We start from the raw sequence: 20,593 nt of genomic DNA, 5'->3' as shown, positions 1-20,593 counted from the left end.
AGGTTCTCTCCAAATAAGGTCCAAGCGCGCACGGGCCACCTATCACGCCTGTATAAATCGAGAGGATGTGGAAGGTACTATGGTTCCTAGTACGGGAAAGTGGTTGATGGTAGTGGGTGTAAAGGAGATTATGTAGTGTAGGTGAAGATGAGAAACAAATCCTTAAACCACGTATTCTATATCAGTTTTCATTTCTAACTCCTCAGCTCTTTGCCCACTTCCCTCCCGGCCACGCATCCACAAGGACGACACATGCTTGCTTGCCATGAGGGTATCGTACGCACATAACAACACTTAAGAAACCTCATCGGAGAGAAGATCCAAAACCCGTGCATCATGTTGTTTATCACCGCTTGCTTTCTTTCTTTCTTTCGTTGACAAAAGTTCCGGACCCAAACGACATTGAACCCATCCGTCCACCCATCCTCTTCACCCTACCACCCTGCCTAGGTATCCATCAGTATTAAAACGTCGCTTTCAGGTTTCTTTCATGCAAAGGTTGCTTGCTTCTAGCTAAAAAGATCCCCTAACCACCCACCGACCCACCACCTTCACCCATCATCACTACCTCTTTCATCTCATCCATCAACAACCCCTTTATTTCGCCGACCTCTTGAAGGCAAGCAGCTCCGACAAGCTGCTCAAGGGGCATCCATGCTTCAGGAAATCGTGCTCAATAAGCTCATCCGCCGACGCACGGCTCTTGACATCCACGCAGAGACACACCGACAAGAAAGCTTTCAGCTCCTTACTGAGCTTCTCGGGTTTCTTCAGCCTAGGAGTGCCGTTGGTGGCGATGAGGTAGAGGGCCTTGAGCGGCTCTTCGTTCAGGTAAGGAGGCTCCGACTCGATCAGCTCAATGGCCATGATACCGAGCGACCAGATATCGACCTTGGGGCCGTACTCCTTCTGCTTGACGACCTCGGGAGCCATCCAGTAGGGCGTGCCGACCATGGTGGCGCGCTTGGACTTGGCTTCGGTCAACTTGGCGCAGAAACCGAAATCGGCTGATTATAATTGTTAGTGGTGCGCAATAACGGATGTATTGTAGGATAACTTACTAATCTTGACATTGCCACGGGCATCCAAGAGGACGTTGTCACTCTTAATGTCACGATGGATAATGTTCCTTTCGTGGAGATGTTGCAGACCGCGGCATGTCTGTAGAAATTCCAGTCAGTAAATGATCGTATCACGCTCAAGGTTAGGGCTACACAGCAACTCACCTCCAAGCAGATGGTAGAAATCTGCTCCTCCGTGATAACGGGGTTATTCTCAATGACATCAGTCAAGGCACCACCCTCCATGTACTCCATGACGACCCAGAGTTCCGAGTCCTTATTCTTCAGGAAAGCTTCGACAAAGTTGACAATGTTGGGGTGACTGCTGTCCTTCATGACCATAATTTCGTTCACGATCAGCTCCTTGCGCGGCTGGTGCGCAAGATCCATCTGCTTGATAGCAACCTGACCGCGTCTCCTGGCAACGTTGGGATCCTGGCCGGGTCTCTCCCTGACCTTGGCGACGTACACGGAGCCAGAGGCACCCTGCCCGATCTTTTTTTGCTTGGAATACTTGGCTTCGGGGTCTTCCTGAGAGACAACCTCCCTGAGCTTCTGCATAACCTCCTTCTCCGACATGGTCGACATGCGAACATCCTTGGAACGCTCGGAGGCAGCGGGCTTAGACGTAAGAGCAGCTTCGGCGGCCTTGACACCATCCTGAGGTTGCTTCGGACCCACGTTAAGCGGCTTGACGGTCGTAGGAATCTTGGATGGCTGGTTGGCCGATGGGTGAGGTGGTCGTGGGGGGGCCTGACCATTCTGGGACCGTTGTGCCTGAGCCTGCTGCTCAGCCCGTCTCTGCGCCTGCGCCTGGGCAAGATCACGCTGTGAACTGGAACTGGACTGCTGTGCGATGGGCGGGCGGCTCGAACTGGAACTTGGTGGAGGAGGCGCAGGTCTCTGAGCTTTGAGACTCGGCGCTTGCTGCAAGCCCTTGGGCGCTGGTGGAGCGGCCCGTGTAGGGTTAAAGCGATCCGCACTACTATAGCCACCACCTCCGATCTCCTGCTGAGCCATGGGAGTCTTGGACTTGGGGAGTGACGCATTGTAAGCCTCCTGGTCCCGGCGATCCCGCTCCTCCATCTCTCTCTGCTGGCGCTCCAGTTCGCGCCTTTGCTCCTCTCTCGCGCGCTCAGAGTTGTAGTTCGGCGACATCTGCTGGCGCTGCTCGGGGGGCGATGGGCGAGAACTGGCGCCACCTTGCTGCGGTGGCGAGGATGGGTAGTTGGAGCTTGGGTTACGCTGTTGCAACGGCTGCGTAGGGCGCGGCGGCGCGACAGAGTTTCCACCGCTCGGGTATCCGAGCTGCTTGCTCTGCACGCTGTTCGATGGCGGAGCGGGAAAGTTGGGGGTGGGCGCTTGGCCGCCATTCTTGTTGAAGTCGGAATAGAAATCGAGGACTTCGAAGACGGCCTGCGGGTTCCTTTCGTAGTCTTCTTGGGTAATGGCGGAAGAGTTGAGCAGCTTAGACCACTCAGGAGGCAGGCCGACGAACTCGCCGGTCTGGGGGTCGAATCCAACGTGAACGGCATGCGAAAAGTTGGTAGGGTTGCTGACACCGCCCATGCCGGGGCAGCGCGCGTAAATAAAGTCAATCCATTCGTAAAGGTCGTCGTCGGCCTTCACGCGGATTTGAAGGGTCCTAATGCCATTTTCCTCCTCGCCGGGACTCGTGGAGGCACCGCTAGACTGCCTCTTGATTTCGAAAATGGTTCCTGCGGCCTCCACACGGCCGACGTTGATAACGTCCTTGAGGTAGAGGGTATAGGCAACTTTACTGCTCTCGGCCTTGTGGAAATCCAGTGACTCCTTTCGCAGTATCAGGTACTTGTTCTTCCAAGGGTTGATGAAGTTCTTGCTCTCCTTGACACTGGCCCAGCCCTGCTTGATGACGGCAAGGCCGCCGGTGCCGTCGTTGTTTGACATCTGTCGTTGGATGGGGAGGGCGATGGTCGAACCGCTGTATGTGCTAGTTACCCCTGGGGCAGGCGACCGAAGGCTCAGGTTGGACATGTTCCCAGGAAGATTGGACATGTTCCCGGGTGTATTGATGTTGGGGGTGAGGCCGAGGCGGGGCTGGTCCGTGGGAGGTCGCGGCGCTGGGCCTGGGTTCATGAACGGCTCCCTCGAGTATATGTTGCTGCGGTTTAGGTCGAGGTTAGCATAATGTCTACAGACCCTATATGATTTCCAACAGGGGAAGGAATGAAGATAGGCCAAGGTAATGAAGCCAAGCTCCACTGGGGAAATTGTCTGAGTAGCGGGAGCGAGATGTCATGTGGGAGAGGAGGAGAGATTTGCGACGATGGGCGGAGTGGGAGAAGCATAGGAGAGGGCGGGCATACCCATTTTGCGCCATTGTGTCGGATTGCAATTACTCCTTCGATAGAGATAGGTCTAGCTGTCCTTGAGCCAGAAATAGACTGCGCGTAGTCGCGACGATCCCCTAAGTTGCGGGAACTGGAGTTTGACAGCTGTGCTTCCTATTGTCGCCGGGTCAATAGACGGTTCAAAAGGTGGGGTTGCGCGTGAATGGTGGCAGGGTCGCCAACGCACCAGAAGGCCCAAAGATAAAGCCGGCTCCGACCGCAAGACAATCTGCGAAAAGAATGGACCAGTAGCGACAGTGGTCGTATGGTCAGTTGGCACAGGTCGGTTGAATTAGAAAACGACTAAGCGGGTCGATCGCGACAGGGGAGAAGAAGCGACCGAGGAGAGGGTCGGTTCAGGCGCGTTCGATAAGATCAACAGGCGACTAAGGCGGCATGTGTTTCTGGTTCTGGTTCGAAGACTTGTTTCTTTGGAGGCCACGGAGCGATCGGTTCGCAGGCCGTCGCTGTCGAGAGAAAGGCAGTGGAGGTTCAAGGCACGCCTGGTAGCGGGCGGACAGTCGTAGTGGTGCTGGTTGCTGTAGTGAAAGACTCAAGGCGACAAGACAAGCGGAACGATGCGATGGCGGTCAGGCCAGACGATTGCCTGTCTTGTTCGCGAATCTGCGTTATCCTTGACGCCGGAGATCAACGGTGTCAAAGGCAAGAGGACAGACAACGCTCGGAGTTGAAAGAAAGACGAGCAGAGTCGAAAGGGGTTGGCAAGGACTCCAGGTCGGCGCTGCGTGAGGTCGCAGTAGTAAGGGGTATTGGTATTATTGCCTGTATGGGGCAAAAACATCCATGCCTAAGGGGTCCTGGGATCCTGGTCGAGCTTTTGGTGCGTCCGGGTTGTGGTGTCTTTGGTTGTTTCCAGTTCCCTTTTGTATTCTCCTTACAACAACTAACTACCTTACGTATACCATCCACAACTATGGTCCAGACGCCCAACACAACAACAACAACAAGCGATGATGCCCTACTGTCTCCTCTTTGCGCTGAACATCTCTCACCACAGCAAGTTGAATGGTCGAACCCAAAACATTGTGAGGGTCCATCAAACTGGCCCGTCAGTTACAGCTGCGGTCCGGCACCTGTTCGAGCGACCATTGAACGTTTTGAAGCCTTGGACGGTTAGGTAGCGTGAGAATGGTGGGGAACGGGGCAGATGCAGTGCGCCAACGTGTGGGAGACTGGGAGTGGCAGAGTAACGAAGACTGCAGCGGGAAAGGGGGGACAGGGCGCCGACCAGTCAGGTCCATCGCGGACTCGATCAAAGCGGGTATTCATCTTACTGCCTTAGCTCGGGTGGATACCGAGATACTTATTTGTGCAACACATTCTGCGCCTAGCGCGCAGGTACCGTCTTAACGGAGCTTTTTGACTTTCTTTTCTATCGACTTTACTGCATAGTACACACCAGCGGAATGGTGAGAGCAGTGGAATCATCGGCCACCGGGGAAGCTTCGAGGTCATCGTGATGGAAATTGAGATGCTCTGCGCCAGTCTGGGACCTATCAAATTGTAAATAACAGAGACTGGGGAGCCCATCCCAGATATCTCTGCAGTCATTCCCCGTCCCACATGTCGTCCGCCGTCGTGAGGCTCTCCAAGCGCAGGCGTACAGATACCCAGAACTTTTGAACACCACCCTTTGTGTGATCTCAAAAACATCGGGCGCTACCTTCTTTGTCAAGCTATGCCGTCATTACCACGAGGCTTCATTCATCACGCACCAACCTTTCATCCGGTCCCGTTAAAGCGGTGTTCGGTTCCGATATGGACAGATCACGACTGGACGGTAAAACCCAATCTTAAGACCCTAGAGAATCTCTGCCACTAGTTCGATATCGTTATGCCGCTACGATCAACCGACAGAACAGTCTCAGCGTTACGCAGTAACCGAGGGTCATCGTACGTCAAATAACATATGGAACAACACATTCAGCAGAACAGTTCGTCCAAGACAACTGAAAAGAATTTAAGGGTCTGCCGTCTCGTTTCCCGCTGCGGATACGTGCATCTCGAGGGACGAGCGAGTGTTCCGTTGAAACACAGAAAGGAAAAAGGACGGGAACCAGGTGAACCATGTGATCGTCCCCTCGTACCGGACTTGAGTTCGCGTAGGGACCCCTTGCTTCAAATCTTGGGTACATAGTAGAACCCCTGGCTTGGGGCTGTTTTTTTTTTCTTCTTCTGGTCCCTTTCTAGAAGAAGAAATAAAAGGATCGTCATCATCGTTCCCGTCTGGACAGACTCTTGCTGTAATGTACATACCTGACGCACGGGGCTCTTTTGTACGATACGGCACATGTACACTACATACAGATCTAGCCGCGCATCTGATGCACGACAGTGGCAAAGACAAAGCCCGACCTCGAGACCATCCAAAACATCTTTGGGCGGTTTGGCGCTGAGGGGCTCGTGAATTGCACCCCTGTCTATCCTGAGACAGAAACGCGAGGCCTACGGTAGCATGCTGACAAGGGACTTCCGGAGGATTTCCGCTACAATGTTCGATGTTTCGAACATTCTTGTTTTTGTTCTCGTGTCCATTTCGTTGGTGTGTAGAAAAGAGGATGATAGGAGAGGAACAGAAAGGAGAAACAAGAAACGAAATGACGAGTGCGTTACTTGTTTCAAGTTTAGTCCCTCAAGCGCTCGAGAACAAGCCACCAGGATCTGTGGATACATCCGGAGAGACCACCTTCGCATCACATGTCAGGATGAGATTACTACATTGTGAAGAGTCTCATCCCTTTGGGTGCGCGTAACAGTTGGTGTTGGTCTGAGGATTCTCGTCCTCAAACCAACGGGCGTATGAGCCAACAGCGCAGACGTGGTTCTGTGGTGAAAATTCACAATGGAAACCCAGCATTACCATACGTTTTTTGCTTTCATTCATTCATTTTTCGCTCGCATCAAACGTTTTGTCTACCGCAAAGCGAACCAAAATTTCTCCAAACATGGCATGCTAAATTAGCAAAATCCGTTTACCCCTTTACTCCTTGCTTGCCGCCTTTTACTTCCTTTTTATACATCTTAGTTCTCAGCGGGGCGGATCTCAAGTTCCTGGCCCTCGAAGATAGGGAGCTCGGACTCGATATCCTGCCATGTCTTGGAGCCCTCAACGAGCGCCTTGATGGCATCAATAATCTTCGCCTCCTCAGCACGGACCTGCCGTGTGCTGTCGCGCTCACGGAGGGTGAAGGTACCATCCTGGAGAGTCTGGAAATCGATGGTAAGGCCGAAGGGGGTACCGAGCTCATCGTTTCTGGCGTAACGACGGCCGATGGAGGCAGACGAGTCATCCACACGGCTGGAGATACCGACAGAGCGGAGCTTCTGGGAAAGCCTGCGGACGTGAGGAGCGAACTCGGCCTTGCTGGAGATAGGAACGATAAGGACCTTGACAGGAGCGACGGCAGGGGGGAAGGAGATGACCTAGAAGGGTCTGGTTAGCCAATATTACCAAGTAAATCTTGAATATGTCACTTACACCGCGGGACTCATCACCCTCGCGAATCCAGTAGTTGTGCTCGAGGAGAGAGTAGAGGATACGGCCGATACCGAACGAGGGCTCGATAACGTTAGGGGTGTACTCGCGGATGTTGATGGTGTGCTTCTTCCACTCAATGGCAAGCAGGTCCTTGCTAACCTCAACTTTGCCATCACCAACACCGGGAACGTCAACGACGATCTTGCCGTTGGCCTTGAGCTCCTCGGTGAGCTTAGCAAGCTCCTCCTGAGGAAGAGCAAGGATAGCAGCCTCAACGGTCTTGGCATCCTTCCTGAAGGTAGGACCAAACTTCTTGCTGTTGATTTCGGGCTCCCACTTCTCAACGATCTCGGGAGTCTCGAGAGACTCACGCACAACGAGGGGCGCACCAGTCTTCTTGGCGTGCACAGTCAAATCGTAGGCACTACGGTCAGCGCAGCCAACGCACTCAACCCAGCCGGACGAGGTAAGAAGCTCAGCATCCCAGCAGTCGCAAGCATAGTGAGCCATCTCGTTGCCCATGTGCTGACGGAAGCGGATCTTGGACTGATCGATACCGATCTTCTTGAGGAAGAGGTGAATGCGAGCAAGGAAGTAACCGAGGGTCTCGTTGTCAACGATCTTCTGCTTGACAGCCTCGCCAATGGTCATCTTGGTGACAGTGGTCTGGCCAGAGAGCTGGACGTTGCGGTCGAGAAGGGCAAGCTCGATGTCTGCAACCTCGTGGAACCTGTCGTGCTTCTTGTTGCTGGCGGGGTCAACGAAGTGCTCGATCTCGGCCATCAGGAACTCGCGGACACGGAGAAGACCGCCGCGAGGGGCAATCTCATTACGGTAGGACTTGCCAATGGAGGCAGAAGCGAAGGGCATGTTGCCGGCGTTGTACTCGAGGAGCTTGGCGAAGTTGAGGAACTGGCCCTGAGCGGTCTCGGGGCGCAGGTAGCCGGCAAGGTTGCCGCTGGGGCCAATGGCAGTCTGGAACATGAGGTTGAAGGCCACGGGAGGCTCAGGCTGGACGCCGGTGGCGGGGTTCCTCAGGTCGTACTTCTTGATGAGCTCGCCGAGCTGCTCGCCGTTGTAGTTGTCGATCTGGGCGAGGATCTCCTCGTACTCCTTGACGACGGCGTCCTCGAGCTTGACAGCCTCAGTACCCTTGGCCTTCTTCTTCTTGCGCTTGGGGTCCTCCTCCTTGTCCTCCACCTTCTGGCCGCGAGCCTCCTTATCGCCCTTGAGGCGGGCCTCGAGAACGTCCTCGACGAAGTGGTCGGCGCGCAGGATGTCGCCGTTCTTGGGGTCTTTGCACATCCAGTCTGCGAACTTGTCGACGTGGCCCGAGGTCTTGAGAACATCGTGGGGGGTCAGGGCGGTGCAGTCGACCTCGAGCATGTCCTCCTCGAGGACGAAGTGCTTGCGCCAGATGTCGATGATGTTGGCCTGGAGGGCACAGCCGGGCGGGCCATAGTCGTAGAGGCCAGCAACACCGCCGTAGATATCGAAGGAGGGCGCAAAGAACATGCGGCGGCGCAGCATGGACTCAAGAACGCCCTTGTCGAGGGGTTGGCCCTTAAGGGTGGTGGCCGTCGAGGTCATCTTGGTGTTTTGTTTTTTGACGTGGACTTGGAAGCGATGGTGCGGGGTAGAGAGGGAGAAGGATCGGAGCGAAGTCGAAGAGATTCGCGAGACGGTCGCCGGGGTCCAAGTAGTTCGACTGGTGACAGCTCGGGTGGATAACGTCGATTTAAAGGCTTGACCAGAAACAGAAGAACGGAGGGAGGCGAGACGGGCAAGAGGCCGCATGAATTGATCTTGTTACAGTGCTCAAGGGAACCAAGTGAGTCACGGTCGCCCACTGTGGTTTCGTCGAGGCCTTTTTCAAACACGTTTTAACAATCGCGGGATGATTTTTTCTGGGGGGGGCGCCATGGAGGGGCCGGCACCAACCCAGAAAAGCCAAGGGACAGCGGTCCAGATTCCCGCCCTCGAGCCGCCGTCAGTGGCGGCGCGGTACGCGACAGAAGGCTCGACTCACATGGAATCCACCAGCCATCAGGAAGTGGAACTGCACATGCTGCTGTAACTCCCTTACAGAAAGGGCATTCCGCTGATAAGCTTCTTGTGACGGGACTCTTTCATCGGCTATTGACCATAGAATTAGTAGACACTCGATTGACTTTCAAGAGTTCATGGTACCGCCCTTCTTCATCCCAAAAGAGTCACTTCCGTCCCAACTTGCCTGCACCGACAGCAAGGGACGGGATGGAGTGATCCTGTGCAGGTGACAGTCAGGAAGTACTGAGGGGTAGCGGTACGTACCTGTCCCCGGCTGGGGCCGTGCGTTAGCTGTTGGGGTACCCTTGTGGCTACACGCCTTGGCGTCCTTGGCGGCTCTGGGCCCAGAAAAAAGTTTAGAGAAAGTTTATCGGGGCCCACTGCATTCAATTCAATCGTTATCAACAACTGCCCAGCATCACGTCGAAGTTTGAACTGCGACCTGGAGGATCGATCCTACAATCCAATCACCGCGACAACCACCGATCCCATCGCCGTATCACCACATCGTAGCCGATATGCCGTCCGGTAACAAGGGCAAAAACCGCTCCGGCGGCTCGCTGTCGCTCAAGACCTCCAACAAGATTGTCAGAAAGCAATTATACGTCAAGCAAAAGAAGGAGCAGGGAAAGGAACGCCATGAGGAGCGTCACCGGCGCAGGAAGGAGGAGGCCAAGGACCCCAAACTCAGAGAAGAGCGCCTCGCAACCAACCAACCCTTGACCATTGAGAGGAAACGTGTGTGGGACGATGTTGACGACGACAGCCTGGGCGTCGCTGTGGATGTTGCCGAGCTTAAGAGGAGGCGTTTGGAGAAGGAGGAGGCTGAGGCCGCCAGGGCAGCCGATGGTGTCGCGGAGGAGGATGACGAGAAGGACGATGATGCCGATTCTATGTTGGACTCCGACGAGGAGGGCGAAGACGACGACGAAGATGCCGAGGAGCGCATGGAGAGGCTCAGACAGGAGCGCGCGCAGAGGAAACCCAGCATCGCTCCCTCGACCACGTCGACAAATCTAGACATGACTCCCGACTCGCTCACACGACAATTCCCCAATCTCTTCAACGAGGAACCCCCAGTCGACCCCAAGGTGCTGGTTACCACCCATCTGAACGGCACCATTCACAAGGAGGCGGAGGACATTGCTGCCATCTTCCCTAACAGCACGTACATCAGACGCAGTGCGCACGCTTATGGACACAAGTACAGTGTTCGCGAGATCGCAAAGTTCGCTAAGAGTGAGTAGCGCACCCAAGCTGGAGCTCTGTTGCCCAAGAGAAGACTGCTAACAGGCCTGAACTGTTATAGACCGCGGATACACGATCCTTATGATTGTCGGCGAAGATCTCAAGAAGCCCAGCTCGCTCACCGTCATCCATCTCAACGGCGAAGATGTTCCCCCCGGCCCTTCATTGACATACACCATCCGGAATTACCTACCCGGAAAGGCTCTCCTCGGCCACGGTAACCCTACAAACCACTATGTAAGCCGTCCATCATGATCCCTGAGCTCGTCAAGCACGGGGCAATGAGACTAATCGTCGTAAAACTACAGCCTGAGCTTCTCCTCAACGGCTTCAAGACCCCTCTCGGTATCCTCGCCGCCAAGTCGATGCACACCATGTTCCCTCCCAAGCCCGAGCTTCAAGGTCGCCAGGTCGTAACACTGCACAACCAGCGTGATTACATCTTCTTCCGGCGCCACCGCTACGTCTTCCGCGAGGCGCGCGCGACCGAGAAAAACGTGGTTACTGCGGAGGGCAAAGAGATGGAGGGTATGCAGGGTATCCGTGCCGGTTTGCAGGAGATTGGGCCCAGTAAGTCTTTCATCGCAGAAAATCAGGGTCTTTATGGATGGACCGAAAAGTGGCTGACTTGTTATGATAGGATTTACGCTCAAGCTTCGCAGAGTGGACAAGGGCATCGGCCGGGCTGGCAGCGAAGGAGAGGATGCTTTGAAGTGGGAGTGGAAGGCCAAGATGGAGAAGGTCCGCACACGCTTTAACCTCTAAAGGAGCTGATCATGATGGCAGTATTCGTGATACCCTTCTTTCGGTATGCCAGCGTCTTTGTTGGCACTGGAGAGTATTTGTCTAATACGAGTTTGTGTGTGGCGTTATGGGTTCACAAAAGGGTTTGGCAGGAAGGCATAATCATCAATTTTCAGGTCCCAATCATGTCGAATACTTGATGATGCATCGAAGGCCGTGATGGACTGCGGTCTTGGGGCAGAATGCGTGCGACTCGCTTCGTGGAATTCCTTTCACATCATACGCGGGAACGACCAGACACTTGATACCTACTGTTGGAAACGTGGGCGCCTGAATGAACTCCTTAACCGTGTCTTTTGTCATAACAACATCTCCCATTTCCCCTATTTTACCTACGATTTCTGAGCAGCCTCTTTAGCTTTTCCCTTAAGCATCACCACCGAATATCTAACACAGCAAAGACAAAGTCAGTCAGTCAGTCCCCTCATCAGCAGCAAAAGGCAATCGAAACTTACCCAACAATCCCCCCAACGCAACCACCACCCCCAAAACCGCTCGATCCGTAACCGCCCGTCCACCGACCACCCACCCCAGCGCCACAATCGTGCAAGTCTTGACATGTCCCACCACCGTGCTCGACACGGGGCCCGTCCTTGCCACGATGAAGAACTGGCTGATGTTGATCAAGCTCGCCCACAGTCCGCTCAGCAGTATCAACACCCATTTTTGTACCGGCACGTCTACCATCCAATTTGGAAAGACATCCACAAAGGGGATCGCGTAAAGCAGCATAAACGCTGCCACGGGGGCTTGGTTGTACAGCAGCTGCATGCTGGAGATGCCGCCGAGCTTGCGGTGATAGTGGGCGATCCAGATGGTGTAGAGGGAGGAGGCGAGGATGCCGAGAAAGGAGAAGAGGATGCCTAGGGGGGTTGTGGTTTCGACTGTCTGCTTTTGCGTTTGGTCTGCTGCTAGACCGGTTCCGGTTCCGGTTCCGGTTGAAGAAGAAGAAGAAGGCAGTGGCAGGGTGTCATAATAACTAACCATCCCCACCCCCACACAAGCCGGGACCAGCGCCAACACGGCTCTCCCGGGCAAAACCGAGCGGTATAGAACGTAGTTCATGACCGCCACGGTCGGCGTGAGCAGGATCCGGGCGATCTGGTAGAAGGTTACAGAACTGAAGGCTAATGACAAATTGAGGAGGATCACGTTGAGGGACATGGCGATGCTGAGGGGGAGAGTGTCCCGGAGGGAGATGGAGCGAGGGACGAAGAGGGAGAGCGGAGGGCGCGAAAGGAGAAAGAGGGTCAGGTAGGTGGTGAGGAAGTGGAAGGTTGCGAAGGAGAGCTGGGTTAGTCGGAGGGACGGGGTGGAGAAGATGGATTTGTTTGTGAAGACCTGGATGATTCGGTCGTCAGTCAGTAAGGGGATGTTGGAAGAGCTGGGGAGGGGAGGGGAGGGAAGAAATGGGACGTACAATCAATACTGTGGCTATGGTGTTGATGGCCATCCAGAAGAAGGCTGATGTCGGTGAGTTTTCTGATGGTTGAGATATTGGGTTTTCATGTTCGGGGAGGAAGAGGCTTTGATCATGATCATCTTCGCCATCTTCGAGCTCTCCTGGTGTCTTGGGCCTTTCAAGATGGAAGCTGTCATGACTGATTCGAGTATTTGTCTCGCTGACTCTGGTTGAGCTGGATGCCGCTGGGGATGATGATGCCGTTGCGGCTGAGTTTTCTTGGTCTCCAGGCATCTTGTTGAGTAAGTGTTTCTGCCTTCTTGATGGTGGAACTTTGAAGTTGAAGATTTGATGACGGGCAATATGATGCCAGACAGAGACCGTACCTCTCTCTTCTGATAACGCGCGGGGGTCAAGTCACATTGTGTCATTACCCGATCAGTTACAAGGTGTCGTCAAAAGAATTTACATGGACGGAAACGTCAAACCCTCACGGAAGAGGAAAAGAAGATCACCGTGACCACGGTCCTCTGTGTAAGACAAGATCCGATGAACACGGCTCAAGTGAGTCTTCCCGAAACATCTTGTATGTCTAGACTACTGAGACCATAAAGACATTCCAGCGCCCTCGGCATTAGCAATGATTCTGGTGCCGAGTCCAGGTCTGTTTTCTGTCTCGGCCAAAAAGAGTTTCCTTCCGTGGATGAACCAAAGAGTGTGTGCCAAGACGGAGACAGCCATCATATCCATCGCTCGCTGATATTTCGGCTCAAGTAACACCGAATCGATTTCGTACATAAAAAGGCAACACGGTTCAGCGCAGCTTCGGGCCTGAGTCAACATCTCGATCCGCGATGACAGGCATACAGGCCGATACATGTGCCGATGTGGAGGTGGGTGTGGTACCCTTGCTGCCAGGACGTTGAGGATGATGTACCTCGCATGAGGCTAGTGGAAAATCTAGTTCATAGAAGAGTGTTCAGAAAGAAATGGCGATCTCATCATGGATGAAGACGTTTGTTTTATCGGATTTGTTTGGTCTTCCATTGTCATTTCCGTATACAAAGCTTTGTTTGTAGAAGTCAAAGACAACAAGGCCAGATGGATGGAGGAAGGCCGAGGGTTTTAAGGACATGGCCGTTATGACGCAGCGCGGGATCCCCACCAGGAGAGCGGAGACACCTAAACTTTAAGAAAACGTGGAGATGTACGGGGAAATCGGAGGCGCGAGTGGACTTGTGCGGGGGAGGAATGAGTTTCAACCGCGCCTATCAGCTACACAGTAGAGGTTATTCCCGTGCTTTTCCACTTGGTCGTCGTCGGGTCGTTATCGAACTGACGAGTCATCGAAATAACCCAACCCGCAGTGGGCTATGCCCTCGTGAGGACTCGGGGGCATATCGTTATTTATAGCGGTGGTGATAAGTGGAACGATGACCAAGTTTCAGTTCAGGGGCAGCACCGCAATCGTCCCAAAACACAGAACAAACCGGGCAGGAACCTTGGACTGTCGTTGAAAAATGGCAGTGACATCCTCGGATCTTTGCCCGTAGCGTCAGGTAACTTTCAGGGCCGTACAGGGATGTTTTCTTTGGTTGACGCGGGGTTTCATTCCATTGGCAGCAAGTCACAATTGAAATCTGCAGAAGGGAACAAAGGTGCAATCCTTCAATCTAACACAAAAGTGGCAACCCCCAAAAACTTTGCCTTCTCCCATCATCAATTTATTTCTCACGGGTTTAGCACCCTCTTATCCCCAGCCGAGGTGGTACTGGTGCGCATACCGAATCGGTGGCACCGAGTCTTGGGTGTTCGGAGGGCCAAGGTCCGCCAGGGATCAATAATACGACCATTACCATTACGACAATTACGAGAGCTTGACTTCTTCCATAACACCACCTTCGTTCCAACTTCGTTGTGTCACTGTCACGCCGTGTCACTCTTTTGGTCCTCGTCTCTTCAACTTGCGTTTGTTCTCAACTCCGCCCTCATCATTCGCATGGCGCGTCCAGTCCGTGATCACTACTCTCGACCTTTTCGAAGACTTAAAGAGGCGCCGCATCTTCGAGGTTTTGTCAAGTAACTTGCAGCATACACTCGCGCGTCTATGCGCTCTGCATACTTACACTATGTATGTCATTGCCCAAGGCACAAGTCTCCGATGACGCGATGCAGGTCTATGCCAGTTTTCAATTGCTCACCAATTCAGCAAAAAAATTAGCCCACTTAGTTGTCAGGCGTACGGATACGCCTCTGCGCGAACTCGTGGGTGGCTCATGAGGAAGGGTGCACCGCAGCCAGCCACTTTGCCATCAGAATCTCGAGTTTCCGGGTATTGGAGTCGGCCAGAACCAAAGAATGACGTTCGCGACACAAGAGTCAACTTGCCGGTACAACGGTGGTGAGTTCAATTCCAAAATATCGAAATCATGGCTTGTTTCTCCTGGATGGCCTTCATACTAACCAATATTCGTTTGGTTAGCGGTTACGCCTATCTCGCCCAGCTCTCAACAGGAGAGCTTTTTCGATGACAACGAGACTTGGCGTGATGCTCCTGTGCTTACCGGCACCACAAAATTCACTCCTCTACCTGATGTAAAGAACATCATGGTTACGGGAGGCGCTGGTTTCATGTAAGACTTACCCTACCCTCGATTAAGGACCCCTGTCTAGCACCAAACTGCGCTTCTTTTGGTTCTTTTATGTCAGTGTGGTTAACAGAATTCGGTGTATCAGAGCGTGTTGGGTTGTCAGACACTTGGTATTGACGTATCCAGAAGCCTACAACGTCGTCTCCTTCGACAAGTTAGACTACTGCGCATCGCTCAACAACACCAGGGCACTAGAACATGAGCCGAACTTTTCGTTTTACAAAGGCGACATTACGAATCCTTCCGAGGTCATGGACTGTCTGAAGCGGTATAATATCGACACCATCTTTCACTTTGCCGCTCAATCACATGTCGATCTGAGTTTTGGAAATCCATTCGGTTTCACTCACACCAATGTTTACGGCACCCATGTTCTTCTCGAGAGCGCAAGGAAGGTGGGCATCAAGCGCTTTATTCACGTGTCTACCGATGAAGTGTATGGTGAGGTAAAGGATGACGAAGATGATCTTCTGGAGACGAGCATTTTGGCACCCACCAACCCTTATGCGGCCAGTAAAGCTGCTGCCGAGATGTTGGTGAACTCTTACAAGAAAAGCTTCAAACTACCAGTCATTATAGTGAGGAGCAACAATGTTTATGGTCCTCATCAGTACCCAGAGAGTGAGTTCATCCCTTCTTTCCCACCCTGCCTGCCCTACTAATGACTGTGTCAGAAATCATTCCCAAGTTCACCTGCTTACTCGCCCGCGGAAAGCCCGTTGTCCTTCACGGAGACGGCTCGCCCACTCGCCGCTATCTCTATGCAGGTGACGCCGCCGACGCCTTCGATACCATCCTGCACAGGGGCCAGCTAGGGGAGATCTACAACGTTGGTTCTTACGATGAGATTAGCAACCTGTCGCTTTGCCACAAGCTCTTAGTCGAAATGGAGATTATCTCCCCTCGATCTCCTTCATCATCTCCTCCTTGCAACTACACCACATCACCGCCCTCGTCGTGCCCCCCTGTGGCAGAACAAGAAGAGTTCCATCGCTGGGTCAAATACACCCACGACCGCCCTTTCAACGATCATCGGTATGCCGTTGACGGCACCAAGCTGCGAAAACTGGGTTGGGAGCCGAAAACTAGCTTCGAAGAAGGGCTAAGGATCACAGTGGACTGGTACACACGGTTTGGGGAAAGGTGGTGGGGTGATATCACCAACGTGTTGACGCCTTTTCCCATTACAGCTGGGAGCGGAGATGGGGTGCTGGATGAGGAAGGGGCCGAGGTGTGTGACGAGCCCGTCACTTTGGGGTTTATAAGAGAAGAGACGGCGGTTTCTGCTTCATTGGAGAGACTGAAGGAAACATCGAATTCTACCAGGTCACCAAACCCACAACATCGACATCGACATCAAGATCAACATCAACAAAAACGTCGCGAAAGAGAATATCACCACAAAACGAGGGAAATGTCGCGAGACAACACGAATTATGGATCTAATGGGATACCAAGGAGCTGTACCCTGGGTTCTCCACGCCTAAGAGATCCCGCTACCAACACCGGGCTAGCAAGTCCAGGGATCACATTAGATGAGGAGGAGAGTCTCGATGATGAGGCTACAGATGATCGACCCACGACCCCTTACGACGAGCCACAATCACGAAATAAGCGCAAGCTTTCGACCGTGGTCGGAGATGATATCACCAAAAACAGCTTCAACAAAAAGGCCCGGGGAACTGTTGCTTAGGAAGGTGGTCCCGGTGCTAACTTGCCGTGGATAAGATCAATGAGAAGGTTGTGGTTTTGCTTTTTGGGGGGGATGCCGAGGTATGAAGGTTGTTTGAGTGGGAATGGCGCAGGGGTAGCAACTGAGGGTTGGAGAGGGAGTCAATTGTCTTGGGTTGATTTTGGGGTCATAGGAACTCTCGTCTGGGGAATTGTTTTTTTTTCTTTGGATACCAGAGGGAGGGAATAGGGATTGATACCAGGATACGGCAGAGTTTGGAAAGAAAACAGCTAGGAATGATGGAAAAGACGGGTAGGGCCTTGCCCGGGAGGTTCGCTATGGTTTAGTTAGATGGTTTGTGTTCTAGCGGGTTAGGGACGAGCGGATTGTCAATTAGTTGATGGAACTTCAATATGGAGGTGATAATATTTCACAAACGGAGCCGCTGTTCATATGTTGGTTTTCTTCTCTTCTTCTTGACTCGTTTTCTCGTCTTCCTGGCAAGGATTTAGACAAGACGGGTCTTTTGGAAACCTCAATTACCCCATTGGATAGCAGCGAGATGTCTTCATTTTCCGACAGAATAGACATATAGACCGCCATCTTTGTTTCGTAGCCGCAGGCATGGTCAAAAGCAAACCCTGAGAAATAGAAATGCTCAAGCCGTTCCTAGCATACATCTACACTCACTTCTATTCAACTCCCAGGAGCTAGCTGCATTTACCTCGGCAAAATTCGTGCTCACTACTTACTCAGTCTATCTCCCAAAACAGAATAAAGGAGGTTGGTATCTCTCGCTACCTACCTACCTACCAACGTTGCCACCACGCAACTTCTTCTTTTGTATAGACCCAAAATACTTCTCTCACATCATACCTACATCTACATCAGCCCTCTCAGTCCTCTATTTTTATTCCTGTGCATCTTCTATCTCTCCGATAGAGCAGCAACAAACAAGCAAACATGCATTTCAGTTCAGTCAAGTCCAGATCTGTTACTTGGGGATTTTTTTTTTTTTTAGACATGACAGGTTTCTTTTTTCGTGTCCTTTTCGCCTCCCTCCGCCCGGCCATTTGGAACTTTGGAGTTTGGGGTCCAAATCTGTCTGGCTCGGACTACCTCCCCTGACTAAAAAGTGACAGAAAAACACTTGCAGTCGGGTATCTATCTGTCTGAACCTCTCCCCATACAACCAACGGGTTATTTTCCGGAGGTGTGGATTCGTTCTCTTTAGTTTCCTTACGGGCCTGCGGGCGTAGAAACACGTGTGGGAGCTGGGAAGGTAGGGAGAGAGAGAGAGAGAGAAAGTGATAGAATTGACCGCTACTTCAGTTGAGGGCAGGTAGGTAGGATACTCCTGTCTGGTATGCATGTACCGGTACTGTGGTTGGGAGCGAAACCTGGAAGTAAAAACCCCCTTGTCATGTATAGGGCACTGTGTGGTCAGCGATCGTCAGCGACCTGGCCCACGGGTTTTACACCACACTCCCACCGTACGAATGCACGCCGCGTGGCAGGAGGAGATATTGATGGATGAGTCTGGAAGGATGGGCGGGATGCGTGAAAGGAAGGAAGGAAGGAAGCATGGAGGTGATCATGATCTTTTTCATGATGCTGAGCTGCGATGGTCAAGTTAAGCATCAACAATGAAGCGCTTGCAGTTGGTATACTTCCGTTTTAGTGTAAGCATCAATGTTCACTGTCTTAACTGGTCTAATCGTGAACTTGAGACAGGATGCCTGAGGTGCACTTTGCTTGCACCTGTATACTTCGCCGCCGGATGTTGGTTCGGGAGAAAGATTAAATATATTTCCCGACTTTCATCCCGGGGCGCCCGGGGCATCGGGGGCCAGACCAATAACCACCAACAAAGTTCATGACATTGAAGACATCCTGCAGAGCACATCTCCGGATTTCATGGGTCATAAATCCGAAGGTTCAAAGAAAACCTCAAAAGGTCTAGGTAAATGAGTAAAAGATCTGTGCGGGGCCCGATTTGTTGCTAGTACCTAGACTTAGTAGCTAACGCCAGGTACGGAGTACCGAACACATCAATCCTCGAAAATAAGCACTTGCTGGCACCAAAGCTGTGCTTCCATACAAAGTGGGGAAGCTTGTCAAGGGGGCCCCGAGTCCAGCGCACCGGGTTCGGTTTCGTCCCAACCAGTTGGTTAAAGGAGAGGGTATTTGCAGGAATGATGGCTTGGGACGAGACGATGTGTCTCGAGGGGATGCCCGTCCGCCGCTGCCACTCCTGCTGCTCCCGCGGCTGTCGGATGTTGTATTATTGTTGCAGGTGTATAACATGGTCCGCTGTGTACGGTGTAGGCTGTGACATGTCGGAAGCACGAACGTACAATTATACGTGTATCCAATGGGGATCTTGTCAACCTCGGAGTCTTGTGGGATACAGGAGAAGAGTACCAAAATGCTGGTGTTGTCGTGTTTCAATCAGAGCCAACTGAGGACTCTGGAGGAAGGAGCAGAAGAAGCGAAGCCAAGAAGCCGAGGATGAGAAGGAAAGGAAGAGAGATGCATTTTAGTTGCGTTCCATTGCAGACGGGGAAGCGCGCCCGAGAAATGCGATGGGTCTTTTTCAGTGGAAAAGGGAAGGGCCCGAGTACCCGGAGGTCGGCCCTTTCAGTTCTCACCAGTCCATGTCTACGGCACTGCACCGTCACTGACCGTCCACCCATTCCGTTGCGGCTGACTCCACCATCCAGTGCCGCCGGGTCATGAAGTGTACAAGTAGGTATGGATGTAAAAGCGCGCACGGTCTCTTCGGCATTGGTTTGGCTGAGGCTGGGTGTCGGAAAGGACCTCTCGATTCGGCAGCTGGATAAGACGGTCAATGGATATGGCCATGGGATATGGCCTCAGGCGATGCACCTTTTTACGTACCTTGTTGATGCATCTTGTCGGATCGTGGATGGGCCGCCGAGTGAAAAACACCAAACACGGGGGCCTGACTGACGGGTTGCCCCGCTCGTTGTCCACCTTGATGATACGACATATCCGGCCTCCTGGTAAAATTGGTACGTACAGCATAATCACTGATCTCCTTCAGGTACCATCACGGTATCATCCGGCTTTAAAAGAGTGAAAACGATTGCTACCGAGGCAGTTTCGCGGCACAATCGAATGGAACGCCAATCGAGTCGGGTCCCCGGCCGCGAGTGGCCATTCGGGGGAAAGCCGGACGGTGAGACTTCCTGCCCATGCCCCATGAATGGAGTGAGGAGTCTCTTTTCCAACTGGCTACCAGCAGTTGGTTTTACGTGCGCGCATCCGCATCTGCAGCACCAACGAGCCGGTGCGGTCCAGCGCCGCCGTGGGGGTGGACCTTGGCCTTCGTCCCAGCTCATCGTCGGGTCCTTCTCCGCTCTCGTCGTCAGGGACGGGACGAGGGACGGAGGCAGCCAGTCCCAGTGGGACGGTGTGCGCTACGGCACTGCAGTCACCCACTCACCACCAGTGCGCATTCAGAACACTGGCCCGGGCCTGCCTTCCTGGGTTCCCGTCCCGGCGCCCGGGCATGCCAAGGAGCCACTGCAGCTTGAAGGAGACTAAAGGCGACCCCAACGAGGCACTAGCTACAAGTGCGCTAGCCCGTTATGCCCGTCCCTGGCTCCAGAGAGAGACGGTCCACGGCAGAACTCCAGCCAGTCCCGTCCCGTGCTGGTGTTACCCGTCCTCTCCATCTGGCCTCCTCATCTGGCCGCCTCCCATTTGGCCCCGATTAAAGGTCTGGAATGACCCGGAACCTCCTCCATCCCACCTCACCTCCTACCGACTACCTCCTCCCGTTCCTCGTTTCTTTTTTCTTTTTCGGTTT

The 20,593-nt window shown here is 53.1% G+C and overlaps 5 protein-coding genes across 5 annotated transcripts; 2 read left to right on the top strand and 3 right to left on the bottom strand.

Moving 5' to 3' along the window:
• Nucleotides 1–101: 101 nt before the first annotated feature.
• Nucleotides 102–3,756, bottom strand: B0H65DRAFT_272845 (kinase-like domain-containing protein). Its single transcript, XM_062822765.1, has 5 exons — nt 3,621–3,756; nt 3,410–3,547; nt 1,227–3,204; nt 1,062–1,161; nt 102–1,007 (listed from the first exon to the last, which is right to left on the bottom strand). Exons 2-5 carry the CDS (start codon nt 3,421–3,423, stop codon nt 598–600), a joined length of 2,502 nt encoding a protein of 833 aa, XP_062679777.1. The 5' UTR covers nt 3,424–3,547; nt 3,621–3,756; the 3' UTR covers nt 102–597.
• A 2,719-nt stretch (nt 3,757–6,475) lies between these two features.
• B0H65DRAFT_430742 (uncharacterized protein) lies at nt 6,476–8,729 on the bottom strand (the record flags this gene model as incomplete). Its single annotated transcript, XM_062824898.1, has 2 exons — nt 6,476–6,877; nt 6,933–8,729. 2 exons carry the CDS (start codon nt 8,727–8,729, stop codon nt 6,476–6,478), a joined length of 2,199 nt encoding a protein of 732 aa, XP_062679776.1.
• Nucleotides 8,730–9,301: 572 nt separating this feature from the next.
• B0H65DRAFT_272672 (anticodon-binding protein) lies at nt 9,302–11,219 on the top strand. The gene is made up of 4 exons (XM_062822763.1): nt 9,302–10,220; nt 10,291–10,466; nt 10,538–10,799; nt 10,870–11,219. Exons 1-4 carry the CDS (start codon nt 9,500–9,502, stop codon nt 10,992–10,994), a joined length of 1,284 nt encoding a protein of 427 aa, XP_062679775.1. The 5' UTR covers nt 9,302–9,499; the 3' UTR covers nt 10,995–11,219.
• A 225-nt stretch (nt 11,220–11,444) lies between these two features.
• B0H65DRAFT_431012 (triose-phosphate transporter family-domain-containing protein) lies at nt 11,445–12,729 on the bottom strand (the record flags this gene model as incomplete). The annotated part of the gene is made up of 2 exons (XM_062824921.1): nt 11,445–12,374; nt 12,454–12,729. 2 exons carry the CDS (start codon nt 12,727–12,729, stop codon nt 11,445–11,447), a joined length of 1,206 nt encoding a protein of 401 aa, XP_062679774.1.
• Nucleotides 12,730–14,701: 1,972 nt separating this feature from the next.
• On the top strand, nt 14,702–16,969 carry B0H65DRAFT_272728 (uncharacterized protein). Its single transcript, XM_062822764.1, has 4 exons — nt 14,702–14,836; nt 14,918–15,068; nt 15,172–15,707; nt 15,761–16,969. The coding sequence occupies exons 1-4, from the start codon at nt 14,794–14,796 to the stop codon at nt 16,777–16,779; spliced, it is 1,749 nt and encodes a 582-aa protein (XP_062679773.1). The 5' UTR covers nt 14,702–14,793; the 3' UTR covers nt 16,780–16,969.
• Nucleotides 16,970–20,593: the final 3,624 nt, after the last annotated feature.

Source organism: Neurospora tetraspora (genome assembly GCF_033439725.1).
Source record: "Neurospora tetraspora strain CBS 560.94 chromosome Unknown B0H65scaffold_6, whole genome shotgun sequence".
Taxonomy (NCBI): Eukaryota; Fungi; Ascomycota; class Sordariomycetes; order Sordariales; family Sordariaceae; genus Neurospora; species Neurospora tetraspora.
This window is presented reverse-complemented; position numbering and strand designations above follow the sequence as displayed.

Coding starts and splice junctions, on each gene's coding strand:
- B0H65DRAFT_272845 (XM_062822765.1), bottom strand. Junction 1,162..1,226: donor TTTCTACCATCTGCTTGGAG/GTGAGTTGCTGT, acceptor GAATTTCTACAG/ACATGCCGCGGTCTGCAACA. Junction 1,008..1,061: donor CCGTGGCAATGTCAAGATTA/GTAAGTTATCCT, acceptor AATTATAATCAG/CCGATTTCGGTTTCTGCGCC.
- B0H65DRAFT_272672 (XM_062822763.1), top strand. CDS start 9,500: ATGCCGTCCGGTAACAAGGGCAAAAACCGCTCCGGCGGCTCGCTGTCG. Junction 10,467..10,537: donor GTAACCCTACAAACCACTAT/GTAAGCCGTCCA, acceptor GTAAAACTACAG/CCTGAGCTTCTCCTCAACGG. Junction 10,800..10,869: donor TTTGCAGGAGATTGGGCCCA/GTAAGTCTTTCA, acceptor TTGTTATGATAG/GATTTACGCTCAAGCTTCGC.
- B0H65DRAFT_272728 (XM_062822764.1), top strand. CDS start 14,794: ATGACGTTCGCGACACAAGAGTCAACTTGCCGGTACAACGGTG. Junction 14,837..14,917: donor AACTTGCCGGTACAACGGTG/GTGAGTTCAATT, acceptor TCGTTTGGTTAG/CGGTTACGCCTATCTCGCCC. Junction 15,708..15,760: donor TCCTCATCAGTACCCAGAGA/GTGAGTTCATCC, acceptor TGACTGTGTCAG/AAATCATTCCCAAGTTCACC.